This window comes from Peromyscus leucopus, chromosome 2 (assembly GCF_004664715.2).
Source record: "Peromyscus leucopus breed LL Stock chromosome 2, UCI_PerLeu_2.1, whole genome shotgun sequence".
NCBI lineage: Eukaryota > Metazoa > Chordata > Mammalia > Rodentia > Cricetidae > Peromyscus > Peromyscus leucopus.
This window is the reverse complement of record NC_051064.1, coordinates 37,734,927-37,753,554: the sequence shown is the minus strand read 5'-3', so window position 1 is coordinate 37,753,554 and position 18,628 is coordinate 37,734,927. Positions and strand designations below refer to the sequence as shown.

Here is an 18,628-nt window from a genome sequence, read left to right as displayed (position 1 = left end):
ACAAAAAAGTACACTCAGGTATATGTTCAACTACCTAAAAGCATATGATGGTCTGGGGACATAAGTTAGTGATAGTAGGAGAGTGCCTCCTGTGCACGCACAAAGCCCTGGAATGATTTATAGCACCCCTATCCCACTGCCAGTCACACACAATGCCCATACAAACACATGAATACATGACATTCACTAAATCAATTTATGATGCTTCAGACTATTGTAATAGACACCGTAAATATCTATCAGCTGAACATATAAACAAACTGGGCTATATCTGTATTATAGAGTGATGTTTATGACTGAACTACTTCATGCATGTTTCATTATTGATGAACATCTAGTAATATAATACTTTGTAAAAGAAAACAGGAACACAAAACCTATTGATTCAACGATATTGAATGTCTAAAAGGTCAAATTATAGATGCAGGAAAGAGACGACTCTTATCTGCAGAGTAGCAGCAGTGATTGACTGCAAATACTACTGAGTGGTAAAATCATTGTGAAACTGGATTGTTGTGATGGTTACGCAAGTTTATAAATTTATTAAGATTAAGATCATTGAGTACACACTTGAAATTGAGTAGATGTCAATTATATATAAATCATACCCTATTAAAATAGCTTAGAAAATGTTACAGAAAGTACAGATAAATAAAAAGAGCATAGTAACATTGATTTCTCTCAAACACTTTTGTCTAGAAATATTCCAGATGCATTTAAGTACACATATTATCTCACTCGAATATTCTCAAGTGAGTAGAGTGAAACCACAGTAAGGAAAATTATACTCACCCGCCCTCACATGTCTGTGAGTTCTGCATCATTGATCGATGCAGCCAGTACTGAAAATATTTGGGAAAATCACATATGCACTAAACTGTTCAGATAACACATGCATTAGAAAATTAGGACATCTACAAATTCTAAGTGTACAAGTTATAGGGAGGTCCCACAGCATTTGATAACGAGAAATGTGAGCATCCTTGGATTTTAGTTTGCTGCACAGTGGGGGCAAGAGCAAGTCCAGCATCACAGAAAGGAAAGTTACTGGAATCATAATAGAAATTGATCTGGGTTATGAAGAGACTCATTCCTACTACCTGGGTAGCACAGTCCTGATCAGGTATCTAAGAGTTGATATAACTTTGCCGTTATTTTTTCTTTTAAATTAATTGGTGTTTTCTTTTAATAAACTCCAGTTTGGATTTTTTTTAATCATATACAATTCTATAGTGACTTTCAATTTTTTTTCTTTTAATTCCCATAAAGGCCTACAGCAGTGAATTCTTTGATTTCAAAATATGGATTTCAGGAGCAGCTCCTTTACTGTGAGTTTTATTTCAATTTGTATTGTTTGGGTTGTGGGCATAACTCAGTAATACAGTGATTTTTGAGAATACATGAGTACCTGGCTTTCATCTCCAATGATGAAAAAGAGAAAGTTTCACACAGTTCTCTTCAAGGGCATAAATTTAATGATCCAAGGACTTCCCTGTGGGTTCTGCCTTCCGCAAGCTCCATCAGCTCAGTAGCTCCTCTTTAGGACCAAGAAGACATTCAGCATCAAGAGTATAGCACTGCGGGCTGGAGAGATGGCTCAGCCGTTAAAGGCTAGGCTCACAACCAAAAATATAAGAGTATAGCACTGCTTTATAGACTGTTAATGAAACACAGTAATTTATTTTCTCATTGTCTTTATTTTTTAAAATTATAATATAGCCATGTCATTTCTCCCTTCCCTTTCTGTGCTCTGAACTTCCCATATATCCCTCCTTGTTCTCTTCCAAATTCATGACTTTTTGTATTGGGTGGTGGTGGTGGTGGTGGTGGTGGTGGTGGTGTGTCTTATTGGATAACTAAGTGGGGTGCTGTCCCTGGGAAAGACTTTCTCCTACACTCAGCATTTCTGAGTTGCCTATAGTTGTATGTGTTAAGGTTGAGGCCTCCTGGCTTCTTTTTCCCTCCACATTACCATGCCTGTTATTGTGGGCAGCCATGTTAGTGAGACTTTGACATTCCTAGGAGCCACAATTGGTGTGGCTCCTATAATTTTTCCACCGTCTCTTTCACAATGGTCCCTAAGCCTTAAGTGCAAGAGTTGTATTATATATGGATCCATTGTGACTGGGCTCCGCACCTCTGCGTTTTGATTGGTTTTAGTTCTCTATAATGATCTCAGTGTGTTACAGAAAGAGGTTTCCTTGATAAGGAGTGAGGACTGCACTGTGGGAATAAGGACAGTTACTTAGGATGTAGTTGGCGGTTATGCTGGTTTAGTAAAGTGGTGGTTGTTGGTTCTCCTCCAAGATCCATAACTTCACTAGCCTCAGTCATTATCACCATATGAGGCATGATTTCCCTCTTGTTGAGCATGCCTAAAGTCCAGTTAGCTTCCAGATTGCCGTAGATTTATGAGGATAGTGGTGGTGATGATGAAATATGTATTGAGTGCTCATGATATGCCAGCTGATGGTAACACTTTACTTGGATACAGCAGCCTTAGGAAATAGGTATTGTTATTGTCCCCATTTCACAGATAAGGAAATAAAGGCACTGAGGAAATGATTTTCCCAGTGTTTTATAGTTAGTAGATGGCAGAGGTAAGGTATGTCCTTGATCACTGGAGCCACAGCATCCATCCTCTCAGCTGTGGCATTTTACTTCTGCATTAAGAATGGTTGATATACTGCTTCAGGTTAAACAGAAATGTAGTAATAATGGAAAGTGACCACACTGCTGATTCTAACGTGTCCTGGTGTTTTGGTTCTTCTAAATACTAGTAAATTGAATGTATAATGCTAATGATTAAACACTATCTGTTCTTAAAGTATTTGCTCACCTGCTTTACATCAAATTATGAAAGAAATAATGGGGTGATGATTTTTTTATCAAGTTTTTAAATTAACATACAATGTAATAGGATTGATATGGCATTTTCATACATATGTGTCATACTTGTCTTTTGTCTCCGTTTCTACTACTCTCTCTTCCTGGTCCCCTCCGTCCCCCACACGGTCCCCTCCATCCCCCATACGGTCCCCTCCCATTTGCTTTAATGTCACATGTGTTCCATGGCCCCCTCTTTTCAAGCTTTTCCCACTCTCTCATGATGCTTCCTCCTCTTCCATGGCCTCCATTTCTGATTTCATGACCAGAATGTTGAGTTCTATTCAAAATCACTCAGTGTCTGGTTTGAGTTACACTAGTTTCTAAATTTTCCCTGAATTACAGCCTGAGTAGTCTCATAAAACAAGTATCAAGGATTTTGTTTAAAGTGTAATTTCATGCATGGTGTTTAAATTTTAATGTATCTTTAAAAAGCATGAAGTTTAGGAAGGCTGACTGGAAAGCTCTTGGCCTTTAAAACAGTGTCTCTGTTCTGATCTGTGTGTACTATGTGTTGTGCTTTAAGCTGTGCTTGAGGAACTCGTTGGCACTGGACGTTTACGAGGCACTGTGGTTGGCGGGCGACAGGATAAAGCAGTATTTGTCCCTGACATCTATTCCAGGACACAGAGTACATGGGTGGATTCCTTTTTCAGGCAGAACGGCTACCTAGGTAACTTTTTTTTCTTTTCTTTGAAACCAAAATTTCTTCCTAACACTGGAATATTCTTAGAAAATATTGCACTCCAGAGTCCACATGCGTTTTCCTGTGATTGATTGGATAGATTGTCATGGTGCCCTTTGACTACAAAAGTTGTCACTTTCAATTCTGTGGGGCTTAGGAATTGAAATTATTGAAATTTAAAAATGCCAGATGATGTTATTGATAGTTACTAACCTTCAATTTGTATACAGGTGTTATAAAAATTTAAGTTTTTAAACTCCAAAAGCAATTATTGTGTGTTTAATGTAGTGTGCTTATTGTTTCAAGTTATTTTATTTTAGAAACATTCATTGACTGTTAGCTTTGCAATGCTTACATTTATCAGTTTTCTACAACACAGAAACATTAACATTATTCTGAAGTGTACTTCTGAGGTTCTGCCATCATTTCTGTAAAGTAGCCTGACTGATTTAAAGCAGTACCCCTTCATTTCCTGAGTGCAGCCCTGATCACGCTGCAGAGTGGGGCCTATTCTCCTAAGATTGTGAAGAACGGTTTGAATGTACGTCCAGTACAGGGCTTTGCTTATGCTCACTTCATCTCTGACAGTGTGCATTCAACTTCTTCAACCACAGACTTAGGTTAGAGCGTTATTACTAGTTTTCTTAATAACTATAATGCCTTCAGTACTAGTAACAGCTGTAAATCTGAGTCTGTTATGTTAAATAACATATGTATTTGGAGAATGTCTCTGTCCTGCTGTACAGTGACACATTTTTAAAAATAAAATTCATTCCATTAACTAAAATAAGCAATATAGATTCCAGTTTTGAGTTTGAATTTGCACTGCTGCCATTTACTTTACTGCCGTTTTTCATTGTATTGCTCGGTAGTCCTGCTTTCCTTCCACCCTTCAGCTGGGGACGAGGTCACACAACTTGTGTTCAGGGAGCACTTGAAGCAGGTTTCCTACAGAGACCTTCAGTAATAGACATCGAGGAAAAGAGCCATTTAACAAGCTACACTGCATTTATTGTACTCCTCAGAAAATACTGGAATACATTACGTTCACATTCAAAGAATGGGTTTGTGTAGAACTTAACTTTTTATAAGACTTCTGGAAGGTGTGAGTGATTGACAGTTCTGTTCAACTTTCTTGTGTATTTCTAGAATTTGATGCTTTATCCAGACTTGGAATCCCAGATGCTGTGAACTATATAAAGAAAAGATATAAGAATACACAACTCTTGTTTTTGAAGGCAGCTTGTGTTGGTCAAGGACTCGTGGACCAGGTGGAAGCATCAGTAGAGGAAGCCATCAGCTCGGGGACATGGGTTGACATTTCTGTATGTTTCACCTTTTTCTCTTAATTTTTGTTTAAATCAGTGATGGGTGATATTTTACCAAAATATGCCCAGTTTAGAAATAGGCTATGTAAAGCTAATATTGCCTTTAGAAGTAAATTCTAGCAGTCATTGTTACAACAGAAATAAAATTTTAAGTATTTTAGGCTTAAAGTAATGTTATAAGTGTATAAATTTTGGATCAAATCCAGAATTTTATAAATCTCAAAAACAAAGAAAATAATATAGCAGTCATTTCAGTCCTGAGAGTGAAATTGATGAGATTTTGCACATCTGTCTGAGTTTTCTTTCCCGTTGTTATGAAAAAAATACCCTGATAAAACCAATTTCAGGGTGAACAGGCTTGTTTTAGGTCACAGCTCTAAGTTGCCCATCTATCATGGAAGTCAAGGGAGCAGGAATGTGAAGCAGCTAGTCATAGTACATCTGCAGTCAAGGACAGAGAACAAACTCATGCATGCATGCTTGCTAGCACTAGATTTCCTTTCTCCCTTTATCCAGTCCTGGGCCCAAACCCAGGGAATGGTGACACTAACTTTTAGGCTGAGTCTTCCCATTACCAATTAACGCAATCAAGGCAGTCCTTACAGATGTGCCCACAGGCCAACCTGATCTAGACTGTCCCTCACTGAGACTCTTCCCAGGTGATTCTAGATTGTGTCAATTAGCAGTTGAAAGTAGCCATTATAATGTCATACCCAAGCTTGTACAACCACCCTGACCTCAGACATCCTGGTGCATTTGCTTATCCCTTCTCCAGTAACCTCGTAACATAGTAGCAGAAACTGCTTTATTACCTATAGTGCTTTACTTCATTGTTCAAGGTTCACCTGCCTTTCAGTTATGCCACAGAGACACTTCACTATGGGTAATGGCTGGAGGCCAGTCTGTTACTTTCAATCAGAACATAGGTGTTTTTATAAGGTAGGAAGACTCCTGCTGTGCTTGCCAAATTTCTTAAGGCATCCTTATTCTTACAGCAGGTCTCAGGTAGTTCCTGTGTGGTAGGCACTGTTCTATATGCTAGAAATATGGTAGACAAACACGTATCTTCTCTTAAGATAGGCAGTTCATAGGAAGAGATGTGTAAAATAGTAATTAATAGTAGTAATTCAGATGATAGAGCTGAAAAGAAACTTTGTACAGGTAAATTTGTCAGAAATTACTGGTGAATTGTTTCTAGGTTTATAAGAGAGAAGCATAGAGAGGTCTGTAGGTTTGGGTGGTGTTTTGCCCAACTTGAGATTCCTATATCCAGGCATGCAAGTGGGGAAATTGGGTTTTAAAAAAAAAAATGTTATATGACTCTAGAGCTCCAAGTGCTGATGAGCCTAGATAAACAGTTGGAAAGTTGGGATCATAACTGCTTCTGAAAGCCACTGGCTTAAATGAGGTTCCTTGAAGGTAGTCACATTTATAAATATATCTACACACATATATGTATGTTTTACATATGAAACAGATAGCCTGTGTTTTCCTGTATTTCTCTCATTTTCATTTTGCTTATAATTCTAGCCTCTGCTTCCCAGTTCTCTGTCAGTTGAAGATGCTGCCATGCTGCTTCAGCAGGTGATGAGACCATTCAGCAAGCAAGCTTCAGCTGTAGTCTTTAATGACACAGTTGTGGTCAGTGAAAAATTTATAAATGACTGTACAGAGCTGTTCAGTGAACGGATGCACCAAAAAGCGGAAAAGGTATCCAGACTTTCTTCCACCTGCTCATCTTCACAGTGTTTTCTTTGCGGTTAGGATCATCTGATAGCTTTTGGGAAATGCTGTATGCAGTCTGACCACAAAGGAATATCATCTTGCACAGCTCTTTTTTTATGTCCTCTAGGATTTATTATTCCTTTTCTTCATCTTCATTAGAACCTGTTAAAAGTTAGAGAACTAATTTTACAAATAAAATCTTACCAATAAAATTACATAGTTTTTGATTGAAGTCACCAAAGGATTTGATCCACTGTTAAAACTTAAAATGTATGTAAGTCAAACTTACTTTGTGATCAGAGAGACATCAAAGAAAGAAAATCAGTGAACATATTTTTAGTACAAAGAATGAGTAGTACCACAAATAATTACTAAATCTAGCAAAACTTCATTGATTTTACCTGGCTAGAAGAAACAGGATAACTCATCGAGAAAAGAAATTTTATTACTGTCAAAGTTAATTAGTTTTCAAGAATGATGGTACATTTCTGTAATTCCAGCACTCAGGAGCTAAAGGCAAGGAGTAGAGTTCTTGCCAGGCATGTCTTCATAGCTGTCCAGTTCATGCTTGTAGTACAAACCACCATATCTGCACAAAGCCTGTTCTCAGAGAAAGCAAGCCCTATGTCTTAATACACTGTTGCTGAATTCATGCAGACCCATTCAATGTGTAAATCATTTGTGTTTAACTATATTCTTTTAAACCTTAGTAGTGTGACTGTGAGATAGTTTTCTGCAATTGTCTTGTTTAGCAGACAAGCATAAAATTATTGATGTGACATCAGTAAACTTTAGGTTTAAATGTGTTTATTCTGTACTGGGGACAAGTAGACCTTCATATTGCTTATCTTCAAATAATAAAAAAATGATACTCTGGTAAGAATGTATGTCAATACAGGGCTAGAAGTGTATGTGTGTGTGTGTGTGTGTGTGTGTGTGTGTGTGTGTGTGTGTGTTAGATATCACTTATTAAAAAATGTTCATCACCTTTCTTTGAACTCTGTTTAACCAGAAAAAAAAAAAAGGAATGGATTTAGAGAAAGGTAATCTTATTACTGGACTCCTCATTATCCTAAGCATTTTTTCTAGGAAACCAAAAAGAAAATGATAATATTTTTACTGTAGAAGTATTCTTTTATCACTAGAGATTAAAGAACTGTCTCATAAAAAAGAACTGATTTCTGAAGCTGGAAATAGTTCTAGTTCGTTGTTAATTGTTAACATAAAATTTAAGTAGTAGAGCTCTTCGGTAACTAATTCATAGGAAAAATAGATTTATTTGAAAAGGCTGCAACTCATAGTCATTGGAGTGATATCAGTGTCCATAGCTTTCTTATAATTTCAAGTATACTGGTGGCACAGTGCTCAAGAGTCTCCGAAAAAGAACGGGACAAGGGGATTCTCTTCAGCTTGGCAAAACCAGTGAGAGCTGGCAAAGAGTGTGTCTCTCCCTCTGCAGTAGATGCTCTGTGTTTACCTTGCTGCCTTCATTAGCCAGGGAGAGAAGAACAGCAGATGAGACTGAGACACAAAGACAGACAGGCTCAGAGCAGCACTTAAGAGCTCTATCATCTTCAGCAATGAAACCTAATAATGATCATTAGGATGTATGAGTTGATAAGCAACTTCTCTACTGTTTGAAATGTTATGTGTATATATATTGCCTACTAAAAGAGCATGTTTTATTGCAGGAAATGAAAAATAATCCTGTGCATTTAATCACTGAAGAAGATCTGAAGCAAGTTTCCATTTTAGAAAGTGTTAATACAAATAAAAAGGATAAAAAAGATGAGCGCAGGAAGAAAGCAACAGGTAATAATAAATCCAGAATAAGTGAGACTCATTCATAGTGTTTGTAAGTACATGTTACTAGTACAAAGGGGTTTCTCTAGCACATTTCCATACTTGCATGTCAGATAGCCCCATTCTGAGAAGAACAAATGTGAAGTAAAGAGCAGCACTGGAGCTGTCTCAGTTCCTGACTAAAGTACCACAGCCATGGTGTACTAACAGACAGTGTGGTGCTGGAACAGGACAGACACACAGATCTGTGAGTGAGTGAACAGGAGTCAGCCCAAGTATCTTCAGCTCTGGGGTCCCAATAAAGGGGCTGAAAATATACATTGGAAAAATGATGCCTCCAGCAAGTGCTGCTGGGAAAGTTGAGTTTGTATATTTTGTACTTTGTGCAGGCCATTTGAAAGACTTTTTATTTAATGATTCATTTTTTATCTTAACTGCTAATCTGAATCAAATCCTGCTACTAAATTAAAATTTAAGGTTTTTTTTTTTAATTTTATGTGTATATGTCTTACCTGCATGTATGTTTGTGCACCACATGTATATATACCTGGTGCCAGAGGAGGCCAGAAGAGGGCATCAGGGTGGAACTGGAATTACAGACAGTTGTGAAGCTCCCATGTGTATGCTGGGAATGGAACATGAATTCTCTGTAAGAGCAGACAGTGCTCCTAACCACTGAGACATCTATTCAGCTGCTAGTAAATTCAGTTTTAATCATGAAAATTAAAACAACACAGTGTATTCTGATTTTGTATGTATTCATGAAAAGATAACAAAACCTTTTTTATGGCTATCCATCCCTTCTATTTTCCCTTCTGTGTTCTCATATTTGCCAAGTTCATATTCACTCCAAGGCCTCTGCACTAACTATGCTCTTAACTTGCTTCTTCCAAACTTCAAGCAGCTGGATTGTCTTTCACTTAGAGTTCAACTCCAAATGCTACTTCCTTGTGCCTTTCTAATCCCTCATAATAGTGACTGTACTTGTGGCCTCCACAGCTGACTTTGTCACTGTAGTGTGTTATATTGTTTCAAAACCACATCCATGGTTGTATCCCTAGTACCTAAAACATGATTTGGCATAATTTCAGCTTTCCTGAGTGAGCAAATCTCCTGTTAAACATTATATTTGACCTTTATACTCAGTTGCAGTTGTTCTAGGGAGAACTTTCATCAGTAACTTACTGTTGACAAGCAACATGTATTTTCCCTGCTTTTACTTGTAGCAACAAATCAGTGCTATGTCAGTGCTAAAAACTTTGCTATTCAACTTCTTTTATTAATAAACAAAGGTGTCTAACATGTATGCTTAAAACATAATTTTTACTATGAAAATCTCTTCCTATTTCATTAGCTAAAATTTTTCCTCTTGTAAAACCTTTTTCTGTGAGACTTTGGAGATCTTTCTGATATTCTCTCCATCTTTCCAGAAGAGCCACAGAGAGTTACTCCAGTGACTCCCAATACTCAGATACACTTATTTTATCCTTTTATTTAAGTGATATTTAAAAATACACATGTTGATTGGCAAGTCAAATCAGTATAGTTGATCTATTTCTCTCAAAGTACTTTATTCTCAGTGACTGAAGTTGTGTGGCAGTAATTAATTATGGTGCACCAAATCATGTCCAACTCAAATGTCCTCCCATAAGAAACTCAATACTAAATATTAAAGATAAATTTCACCTTAGGCATGTGGTTTTATATTTCTTATTATTGTAAAGTTGAGGAAAATAAATTAATGAAATCTAAGGGAATTCTGCTTAGATGTTAGAAAAGTATGTTTAGTTTATAGAAATCACTTTATTTTACTCATTAAGTAATCTTTATGTTGGAAACTATTTAACACATAACCCACTGTAAGATGAGTATTCTGTTTTGTAGATGAGATCCTAAATGTAGACATCTAGTGGCTTTGTAATGTGTCTTTACTCTCATGCACAGGACATAGGCTTCTCATGATTTGTGTTTATTAAGTCTTTAGTAAGTAAATTAATTGATTGAAAATTACCAATTGATAATTGATTAGTTAATAAACTAATTGATAATGCCATTTTTTGTTACTGATTTAATACAGACAGACATTTATCCAGTATCTGTTATTTTTCAACCACTGCATCTTAAGAATTCTTAATCTAGGTGAGTGGTGGGTGAGTCAGACTCCTCCAAACATGGATAATGACCTGTCTGTTAGCCAAGAAGGTAAAACCAATGGAATATGTCATAAGAGGGAAAATAATGCTGTGATAACAGAGATAACAAATGGAAGGATGTTTCTTTGACGGGACAAGAAAAGGTGAAGGGGTGGCTGGAAAGAGAGCACTGGCTGCTCTTCCAGAGTCGCAGCACCCACATGGTGGCTAACAGCCACCTGTAACTCCAGTTCCAGAGGATCTCACGCCCTCTCAGGCCACCATGAACACTGCATGCATTGGTACACAAACATATGTAGACAGAGCACTCATACTCATAAAGTAATTTTTTTTAAAAAGATGAGAAAGAAAAGGTGAAGGGATGGATTTGACTAAAAAGATACCAGCAAGCTACATAAAAGAGTCAGGATTGAGTAATTACAGTTAAAACAACCTTGAATTTGCTTAAGTTCCAGAGGTTTCTACTTTTAGTGATAGAACTTATTATTGTTATTATCCTTATCACCTAAATATGGAAACTGACCATAATAAAAAGAATTTAAATTTTTCTTTATATTGCTTTTCATTTTTCTATCATAATGTTTAATACAGCAGTATAGTATCTTCATTTTCTGAAACTTGTTAAATAAGTAATACTAACTAAGATATTTCCGCAGAGGGCACTGGAAGTGTGAGAGGAGGAGGAGGGGGCAATGCCCGAGAATACAAAATTAAAAAGGTCAAGAAGAAAGGAAGAAAAGACGATGATAGTGACGAGGAGTCGCAGTCATCTCACGCTGGTGCGTACTAACTTAGCTCTCTGTTGATTTGTGTGTACATGGTGTTAACATTTTTCATAAGATACATATAATTGGGTATGTGTGTTTGCATAGAGAGTATTTGCTTTACATTTCAGTGACTACAAACTTCACAGTTTAGTAATATAAAGAATAAACTTGTCTCTTAGTTTTCATACTGGAAATCACTAAACAGAAGGTACCTATTATGGTCTTTGACAGTCAAGTCACTCATTTTAAGGTTTGTCAATACATAGTCGATCTTCATGCAAAAACAGCACAGCTTATAGTTAACTGTATTGCCACCTTTCTCCCTGTGATAAACCAGTTGACAGTTTACAAAAATGGACAGTTAAAAGATAAAAGAATTGAAAAGTAGTAACACTGGAAATAAAATTACTGTCAAGCCGTGTGTAGAGGCACACAGTTATAATCCCAGCACTTAAGAGATAGAGGCGGAGCCAGGCATGGTGGTACACGCCTTTAGTCCCAGCATTCAGAAGGCAGCAGCAGGGGATTTCTGTGAGTTCGAGGCCAGCCTGGTCTACAAAGTGAGTTCCAGGACAGCCAGGGCTCTCTGTTACATAGAGAGACCTTGTTTTGAAAAAACACCAAAAAAAAAAAAAAAAAAAAGAGGTAGAAGTAGAGGCAGAAGAACTAGGAGTTTAGGACCAGCCTTGAGTTTTTGTCATTCTAGACTACATGAGATGCTGTCCCTAAACTAAATCAAAATTGGAATCAAGCTTAATGCTGGGGTGATGTCTAGAAATGCTGACTAAATGGAGAAACTTAGTATTGGCTCACTTATCTCACTTATTCATATAACTGTAACAAAAAGGGTGAAAAATTTTAGAAGATGGACACTAGGCATAAAAAGAAAAGAAAAACACAACAAAACAAAAGTCTCTGGGACGACCAGGGCCAGCAGAGTGTTGATCCACATGAAACAAGAAGGAACAGAGTTCAGCACAACTCAGTAGCTAGGGCTGGGTCAGACAGTCTGACCCGGGTAGTTTGTTTTAGACATAAAAAGTACAGTACAATTTGGAAAAAGGTTTACTGGTATGACACAATCCCCTGTGCATTTCATCGAAACTTCTCAAAGTACATGTTACTTCTTCCATGAAGGTGGGTTCTAGAGATAAGTTACATGTGTTACCTTAAAGGCCTGTGAGATAGTACAGAGATCATCTGGGCTATTAGCCACTTCCAGTCCTGCTTGTGGGAGCTTGGCATGGCCTGGCCCTACAGACAGAACAAGGACCACCCAGGCTAGTAGCCACCTCTGTTCCCGCCTTCCAGGCAGAAAACAAGTTCTACATCTTTTCTTTTGAAAAGACAACCCTGCGTGTTTAATGTCCCTGGTTTCCCTAGTGGTATCTGTGAACACAAAGACCTTTGTGCACCCAATACCTCTTCACCTTGAAAGAACTCTTGGAAGTAGTTGAAGACATTGAAAGGTGAAGAATAGATGTTGGAAGCTGATACAGAGAGAATGACATGCTTGTTTGAAATTTTTCCACACATGGCTGCCTTGTTACTTACATCTGAGAGGGGATGAATTAACTGCTCTTGCATCTTTCATTGCCAAAACTTCATAATGTTTGCCGAGGTTGACTCTGCAAGAGACATCATATTTTGCTTTTCTACTACAATTATATTTTTTCTATTTTAGAGATAGGATCATGAAACATAACGCTGCCTCCTCTTTATCCCCCGCAACAATTTTAAAAAAACCAAAAACCTCAAATGAAGATAATATGCTACTGTTTGCAGCCTCACAGTTGCCTAGACTTTCCTTTAAATAATCTAAGAAAGATTGAACTACCTACTGTTGTTAATGTGCACAAAGAAATGTTTATTAAAGGAAAGTGTCCAATAGAAGCTGTTTTTCTGTCTGCCCTGATTCTAAACAGCATTGATACGGTGTTGTGTGTTATTCCTTTTCACTTTGTACAATTGTTTATGAATTCCAAAGATACAGTGGGAGCAAGAATAAAGAGGAATTTTTAAAAAGTTATTCTCTAATACCTGTAATCGTAGAGAAATGAGGCATGTGACATTCTTTTGTGTATAGATTATTGAGGCACTATAACAGTGTAAAACCATTCTACCTTAAAAGTAATTTCAGTGCTTTGAAAAGGGGTTATGTTGTAATCTCTGAAATGGAGGGTGAAATTAGGTTCTCAACTAAAATACAGAATTAAGTCAGTATGAAAGATTACTGGAAGAAATGTAATTTAACAACCTACAAAAGGCTTATGGGAAGCAAACAGGAAAAAAACTGTTTACTGTGAACATCAGGATTGCAAAGCAGATCTTAGAAGGGACTAGAACTTGGGTATCTACTTTGAAGCTATGATTTCAACTGTTTAGATCCTTATTAAGACTGAAAATTGATTTTTGAGCCATTTTATTTTATTGCTAAGGTTTCCCTTGTAGAATCAATAATCCGACTTAGCTGGAAATAATCATTTGTAGAAGGGTATAGCTTTATCATTTATAATGAAAATATTGTTCACGTTCTTTGCTACCAGTACTCTTTCAAGTAAGTGGTTAGGCATGACATTTCCACAGTTAACAACATTTCCATGGCACTGGCTGCATACTAATTTTGTTAGTCATTAGTATAGAATTGTCTTTGAGAAAGCAAAAACAAGTGATAAGGGTTTTTCTGTTTCCTTCCTTTGTATCTTTCCAAAAGGGTAAATTTTAACTTAGTCCTGTCACTTTCTGAAGCTCTCATGTCACATCCAGGGCTGACTAGACTTCAGTGAGCACTCAGTTTTGTGAAGAAGGAAATTCTGCTATCTGTTGTTGAAAGAAGAGAAATCACTCTTTTCTGAAAGACAGTCTACTTGATTGTCCTGATACCTAAATATTTGCATTTCCCAAGTTACATGAGAGTGAAGAGTTCCCCTCGTCTTGTGACTGTCTTGTGGAAAACAGTCATTTTTAAAGGAAGTTAAGAAAAATGATCACCTAAAAGAAATTCTACTATATGAATGTTTAAAATTTAACTTTATTAGATATTTATATTTGGAAGTTGCAGTTTTGTTGACATAAAAATGCATTTCTGTCTGGTGAGGTATGTATTACCTGCCTGGCTTTTGCTGTTGAGTGTGTGTTTGTTTTCCCATTGCTGACATATGTTACAGGAAAGAAGAAGCCAGACATCATGTTCATGTTCCAGGATGAAATTGAAGATTATTTAAAGAAACATGTGCAAGATGCCCCTGAGGAGTTTATTTCGGAACTTGCAGAATACTTAATAAAGCAAGTATCTCTTACCATTTTTGACAGAATGTGATTTTTACTAAGATCTCCAAAACCACATTTTAGCTTTTTTTTTCTTTTCCCTAGAAAGAATTTCCCCGCCTTTAATCCCAGCACTCGGGAGGCAGAGGCAGGCGGATCTCTGTGAGTTCGAGGCCAGCCTGGGCTACCAAGTGAGTTCCAGGAAAAGGCGCAAAGCTACATAGAGAAACCCTGTCTCGAAAAACCAAAAAAAAAAAAAAAAAAAGAAAGAAAGAATTTCCCTATGTAACCGCCCTATCTATCCTGGAATTCACTCTGTAGATCAGGCTGGCCTCAAACATACAGAGATCCACCTGCCTCTGCCTCCCAAGTGCTGGGATTAAAGGTGTGCACCACCACCTCCTTGCTAGACTTTTTTTTTCTCCCAACCCTTTGGATTTAATTTAATCATGGAATTCCAAATTTATTTTCCTTCAGAGGCAGCTCAGTTCAACATTCAGTAAATGTTTTGGACAGTGTGAACAGTAGAAGCTGAGACCCTTTGAAGTGTTCACTGAAGTTGGGGTCTTAGGTCTTGGCTGGGACTAATTACTAACTGGTCCCTTACATAGCATGAAAAATAGCATCTAAAAGGAGAAAGGGATCGTGTCAATTTTGATTTAGTCTCTGGAAGGGAAATTGACCCCAAAAAGAGTAAGTTTAGAAACATCTACTTTGTAAATGAGCCAAGCTAACGTTACATGCAAAAATGAAGGAAATTTTACATAACTTAACCACTGTTAACCAGACCTGGTCATCCCTCAAGTTAGACCCAGCACCTAAGTCTCATAGTGTAATCCAAGACCTCAGGTAATCTAACTTTTTTATTTTGGGGTAGAGCTCTTATAGTGAGATAGTGAGATTTTTTTTTAATATAAGTAAATTTTATGCATAAATATATTATAGAGTCATAGTCTATAAAAATAGAAAATAGATACTGCTAGTTATGCATTATTTTTTAATTAGTCTGTTGTAGAACATATAGGTGTTTTTTTTGATCCATCATCTTAAATAGTACTTTGGAAATTGAGACCTTCTGTTGTGATTCCTGAGAATGAAGAACAAACTTATATTCTGCTATTTTGCAAATTAATTTTAAAGGTATGCTTAGATTTGTAGAGTGTTTATTGCTATCATTCTTGTCATCTTTCCTGCAATTACTTTGAATACTTTAAAGTTGTGAAAAAGATTTAAAAGTCCATTTAAGTTATTGTTCCTGGCCCTGTACAACAAATTCTTTACTGAACCTTGCTTCAAATTAATTTTATTTGTTAGAAAGATAGAGGCATTTTAAAGTATTATTTCACTAAAACAAAATTTATTATCTACATAAATGGAGTACATTTGAATTAACTATATTTATGTTGTCACAGACCTCTTAATAAAATGTATCTTGAGGTGGTACGTTCAGTGTTCATGTCTTCAACATCTGCTTCTGGAACTGGCAGAAAACGTACAATCAAGGACTTACGAGAAGAGGTTTCAAACCTATACAATAATATCAGATTATTTGAAAAGGGGATGAAGTATTTTGCAGGTATACTTAATAGTGTCTTTTTTATTGATTCTTGTAATCCTCAAGGAAGTTAGTCTTCATAAAGTGTCCTTCTTTTCCAGATGACACACAGACTGCCCTAACCAAACACCTGCTGAAGACAGTGTGTACCGATATCACCAACCTCATATTCAACTTTCTAGCCTCAGATTTAATGATGGCAGTAGAGGACCCTGCAGCCATTACAAGTGAAGTATGTTAGTGATTTACTTGCTGATTGATATAATTTGAGTCTAAGCACATTTTTATTTCCTCTCATTTGAAATAGTTTAAAGGGAAAATAAGAGTTTTTATATGGCAAAAAAATACTAAAGAATTTAAGTATAGTACAGTGCTTATATATTTTATAAGGATTGATAATATGACCAAACTATTTATAGTCAAAAGGTTTAATTACTCTATGATTCTATGATAAATAAGACTTTTTCTAATTGTTTCTATCAATCTTTCCCTTTTTCTTGTTGGTTTATAACTTCCTTAATAATTAGTTTCTTAAGTTCACAATCATTTTTGTCAATGGCAATATACCACTTAAATATTGAGACAAGCTCAGATTCATTTGTTTAAAATTATAGTCTTAAGCTACAGCCCAAGCCCATCACATCTGCACTTGCCATGTGACGTAGAGCCATGGCTCAGTTACCTACAGGTAAAAGAGTTTACTCTATTCCTGTGGGAATAATAACCATTCCGCCACCTCTTTTTCTTCCTTTTCCTTCTGGGACCATCTTATGGTTGGAGATTCAGGCAAAATGAGTGCGAAGGTATTCCTGTAGCTATCTGCATTTATAACTGGCTTTGAAAGCAGTAAAACCACACCCATCTAATGCTGTGACCTCTATTACTGTGGTTTGTCGCCACAGAGGTGGCATGATTTTTCTTGGTGTGGTGACTCCCTTATTTAATAAAGACCACCCTCCAACTCAGACGGAAGTACAGTTATTTATCTCTGCTACTACTGGGAAGATACTGGATTCCTCCTCTTCCACTTTGAACAATGATCCCCAACACTCGGAAATGTTGCATGTCTCCTGTCTCTTTACCGACTTCCACTCTAGAAAGTCTAATTCTGGGAGTCTCTCCCTGTGGCCTTAAACAGAGCTAAGGATTGATAAGAGGCACAACAAGGAGGCTCTGAGTAGCCTGTCTTCCCAGACATGACACACCAGCCAGGTCCTTGGGTCAAGCTTTTCAGCAGCCCCTCCTCCCTGAAATGTACTAGAAGGAATGATCCATCTAATCCACAATACCACGAAATTCACAGTATCTACATCTGTGAAAGATGAAGAAAGCTTCCTTATACCACTTATCACAAAAGCATCTAGCCACAGAACAAGGTCCACTGCCCTTCCTACTGACATCCCTTTCTGTGTGAGAGCCATGGGGCTCAGTGGCCCTCTTTCAGGTGGCACTGAAAAGAAAAACCCCTGGCTGTCTTTACCCAGAGTCTCCTCCCACATGGCCGGCCAGTCACTCTGTGGTCATCTAATACCACTGGGGCTGTAAAGATGAGGGCTAGCGTTTGGCTAGCTCTATGATTCTGGAGTTTTTATCCCTGGTTTGAGACCTAAATTTCAGAACACAAAATATATTACATAGTACTGAATATAATATATTTGTCTGTTTGATCTTATATCAAGCGTATATAAAAAACACAATGCCAAAAGAATTTTTCCCTTACAGATAAGAAGAAAAATTTTAAGTAAATTGACAGAAGAAACCAAAGTAGCTCTTACCAAACTGCACAACTCTCTGAATGAAAAAGTAAGTCAGCACTAGCTGGTGACTCCAGTTAGAACTTTTCGGGTACAGCGCTGTGTGTACGTGATTCCAGTCAGAATCATTGTAAGCGGAATCTAAAACTAGTAACTCTGTGTGTGGGTACCTTTCGGGGAGGTGAAGGGGAGAAAAAGATGGGAGCATATAACATTTTCAGTCCTAAATCACAATTTCTGTGTGCCAAATACTCTGTTAAAAATTTTTGTTTGGTGTGTAAAATTGCAAATCAGTATTAAATGTCTATAAAAGTAAATTGTGTAATTAAATGTCTTTAGAGCATAGAAGACTTCCTTTCTTGTCTGGATTCTGCAACAGAAGCTTGTGACATTATGGTGAAAAAGGGAGACAAAAAAAGGGAAAGGTAACGTTCATTCTCTTGTTACTCCTCCTCAGCATGAGCTACTTTCATATCTGATATTAGAGTGTGACTGTCGAGCGTTTCATTGAGAGTCTACTCACTTCCCTCATCCCACGGATGATTCATCCTGGGACGTTGTATTAGATTTGAGACCTTCTTTACCTGAAACCTTATTTAAGTCACTATAGCTTGTTTGATTCTAGCAACCGAAGAAAGTATACTTTGAGTTTCCTTGTCTCATAGCTTTGTAACTTCTTAGCATGTTTATCTACCTGTGCCAACT

The 18,628-nt window shown here is 37.1% G+C and overlaps 1 protein-coding gene across 1 annotated transcript in view; it reads left to right on the top strand.

Moving 5' to 3' along the window:
* Ufl1 (UFM1 specific ligase 1) overlaps nt 1-18,628 on the top strand; it is a 31,679-nt gene that overhangs the window by 10,661 nt on the left and 2,390 nt on the right. The window contains exons 7-17 of the mRNA XM_028877984.2: nt 1,270-1,328; nt 3,413-3,559; nt 4,721-4,896; nt 6,430-6,609; nt 8,316-8,436; nt 11,237-11,359; nt 14,515-14,632; nt 16,027-16,190; nt 16,271-16,401; nt 17,892-17,972; nt 18,263-18,348. Of these exons, the coding sequence (XP_028733817.1) occupies nt 1,270-1,328; nt 3,413-3,559; nt 4,721-4,896; nt 6,430-6,609; nt 8,316-8,436; nt 11,237-11,359; nt 14,515-14,632; nt 16,027-16,190; nt 16,271-16,401; nt 17,892-17,972; nt 18,263-18,348 (1,386 nt within the window). The remainder of the gene's footprint in view (nt 1-1,269; nt 1,329-3,412; nt 3,560-4,720; nt 4,897-6,429; nt 6,610-8,315; nt 8,437-11,236; nt 11,360-14,514; nt 14,633-16,026; nt 16,191-16,270; nt 16,402-17,891; nt 17,973-18,262; nt 18,349-18,628) is intronic.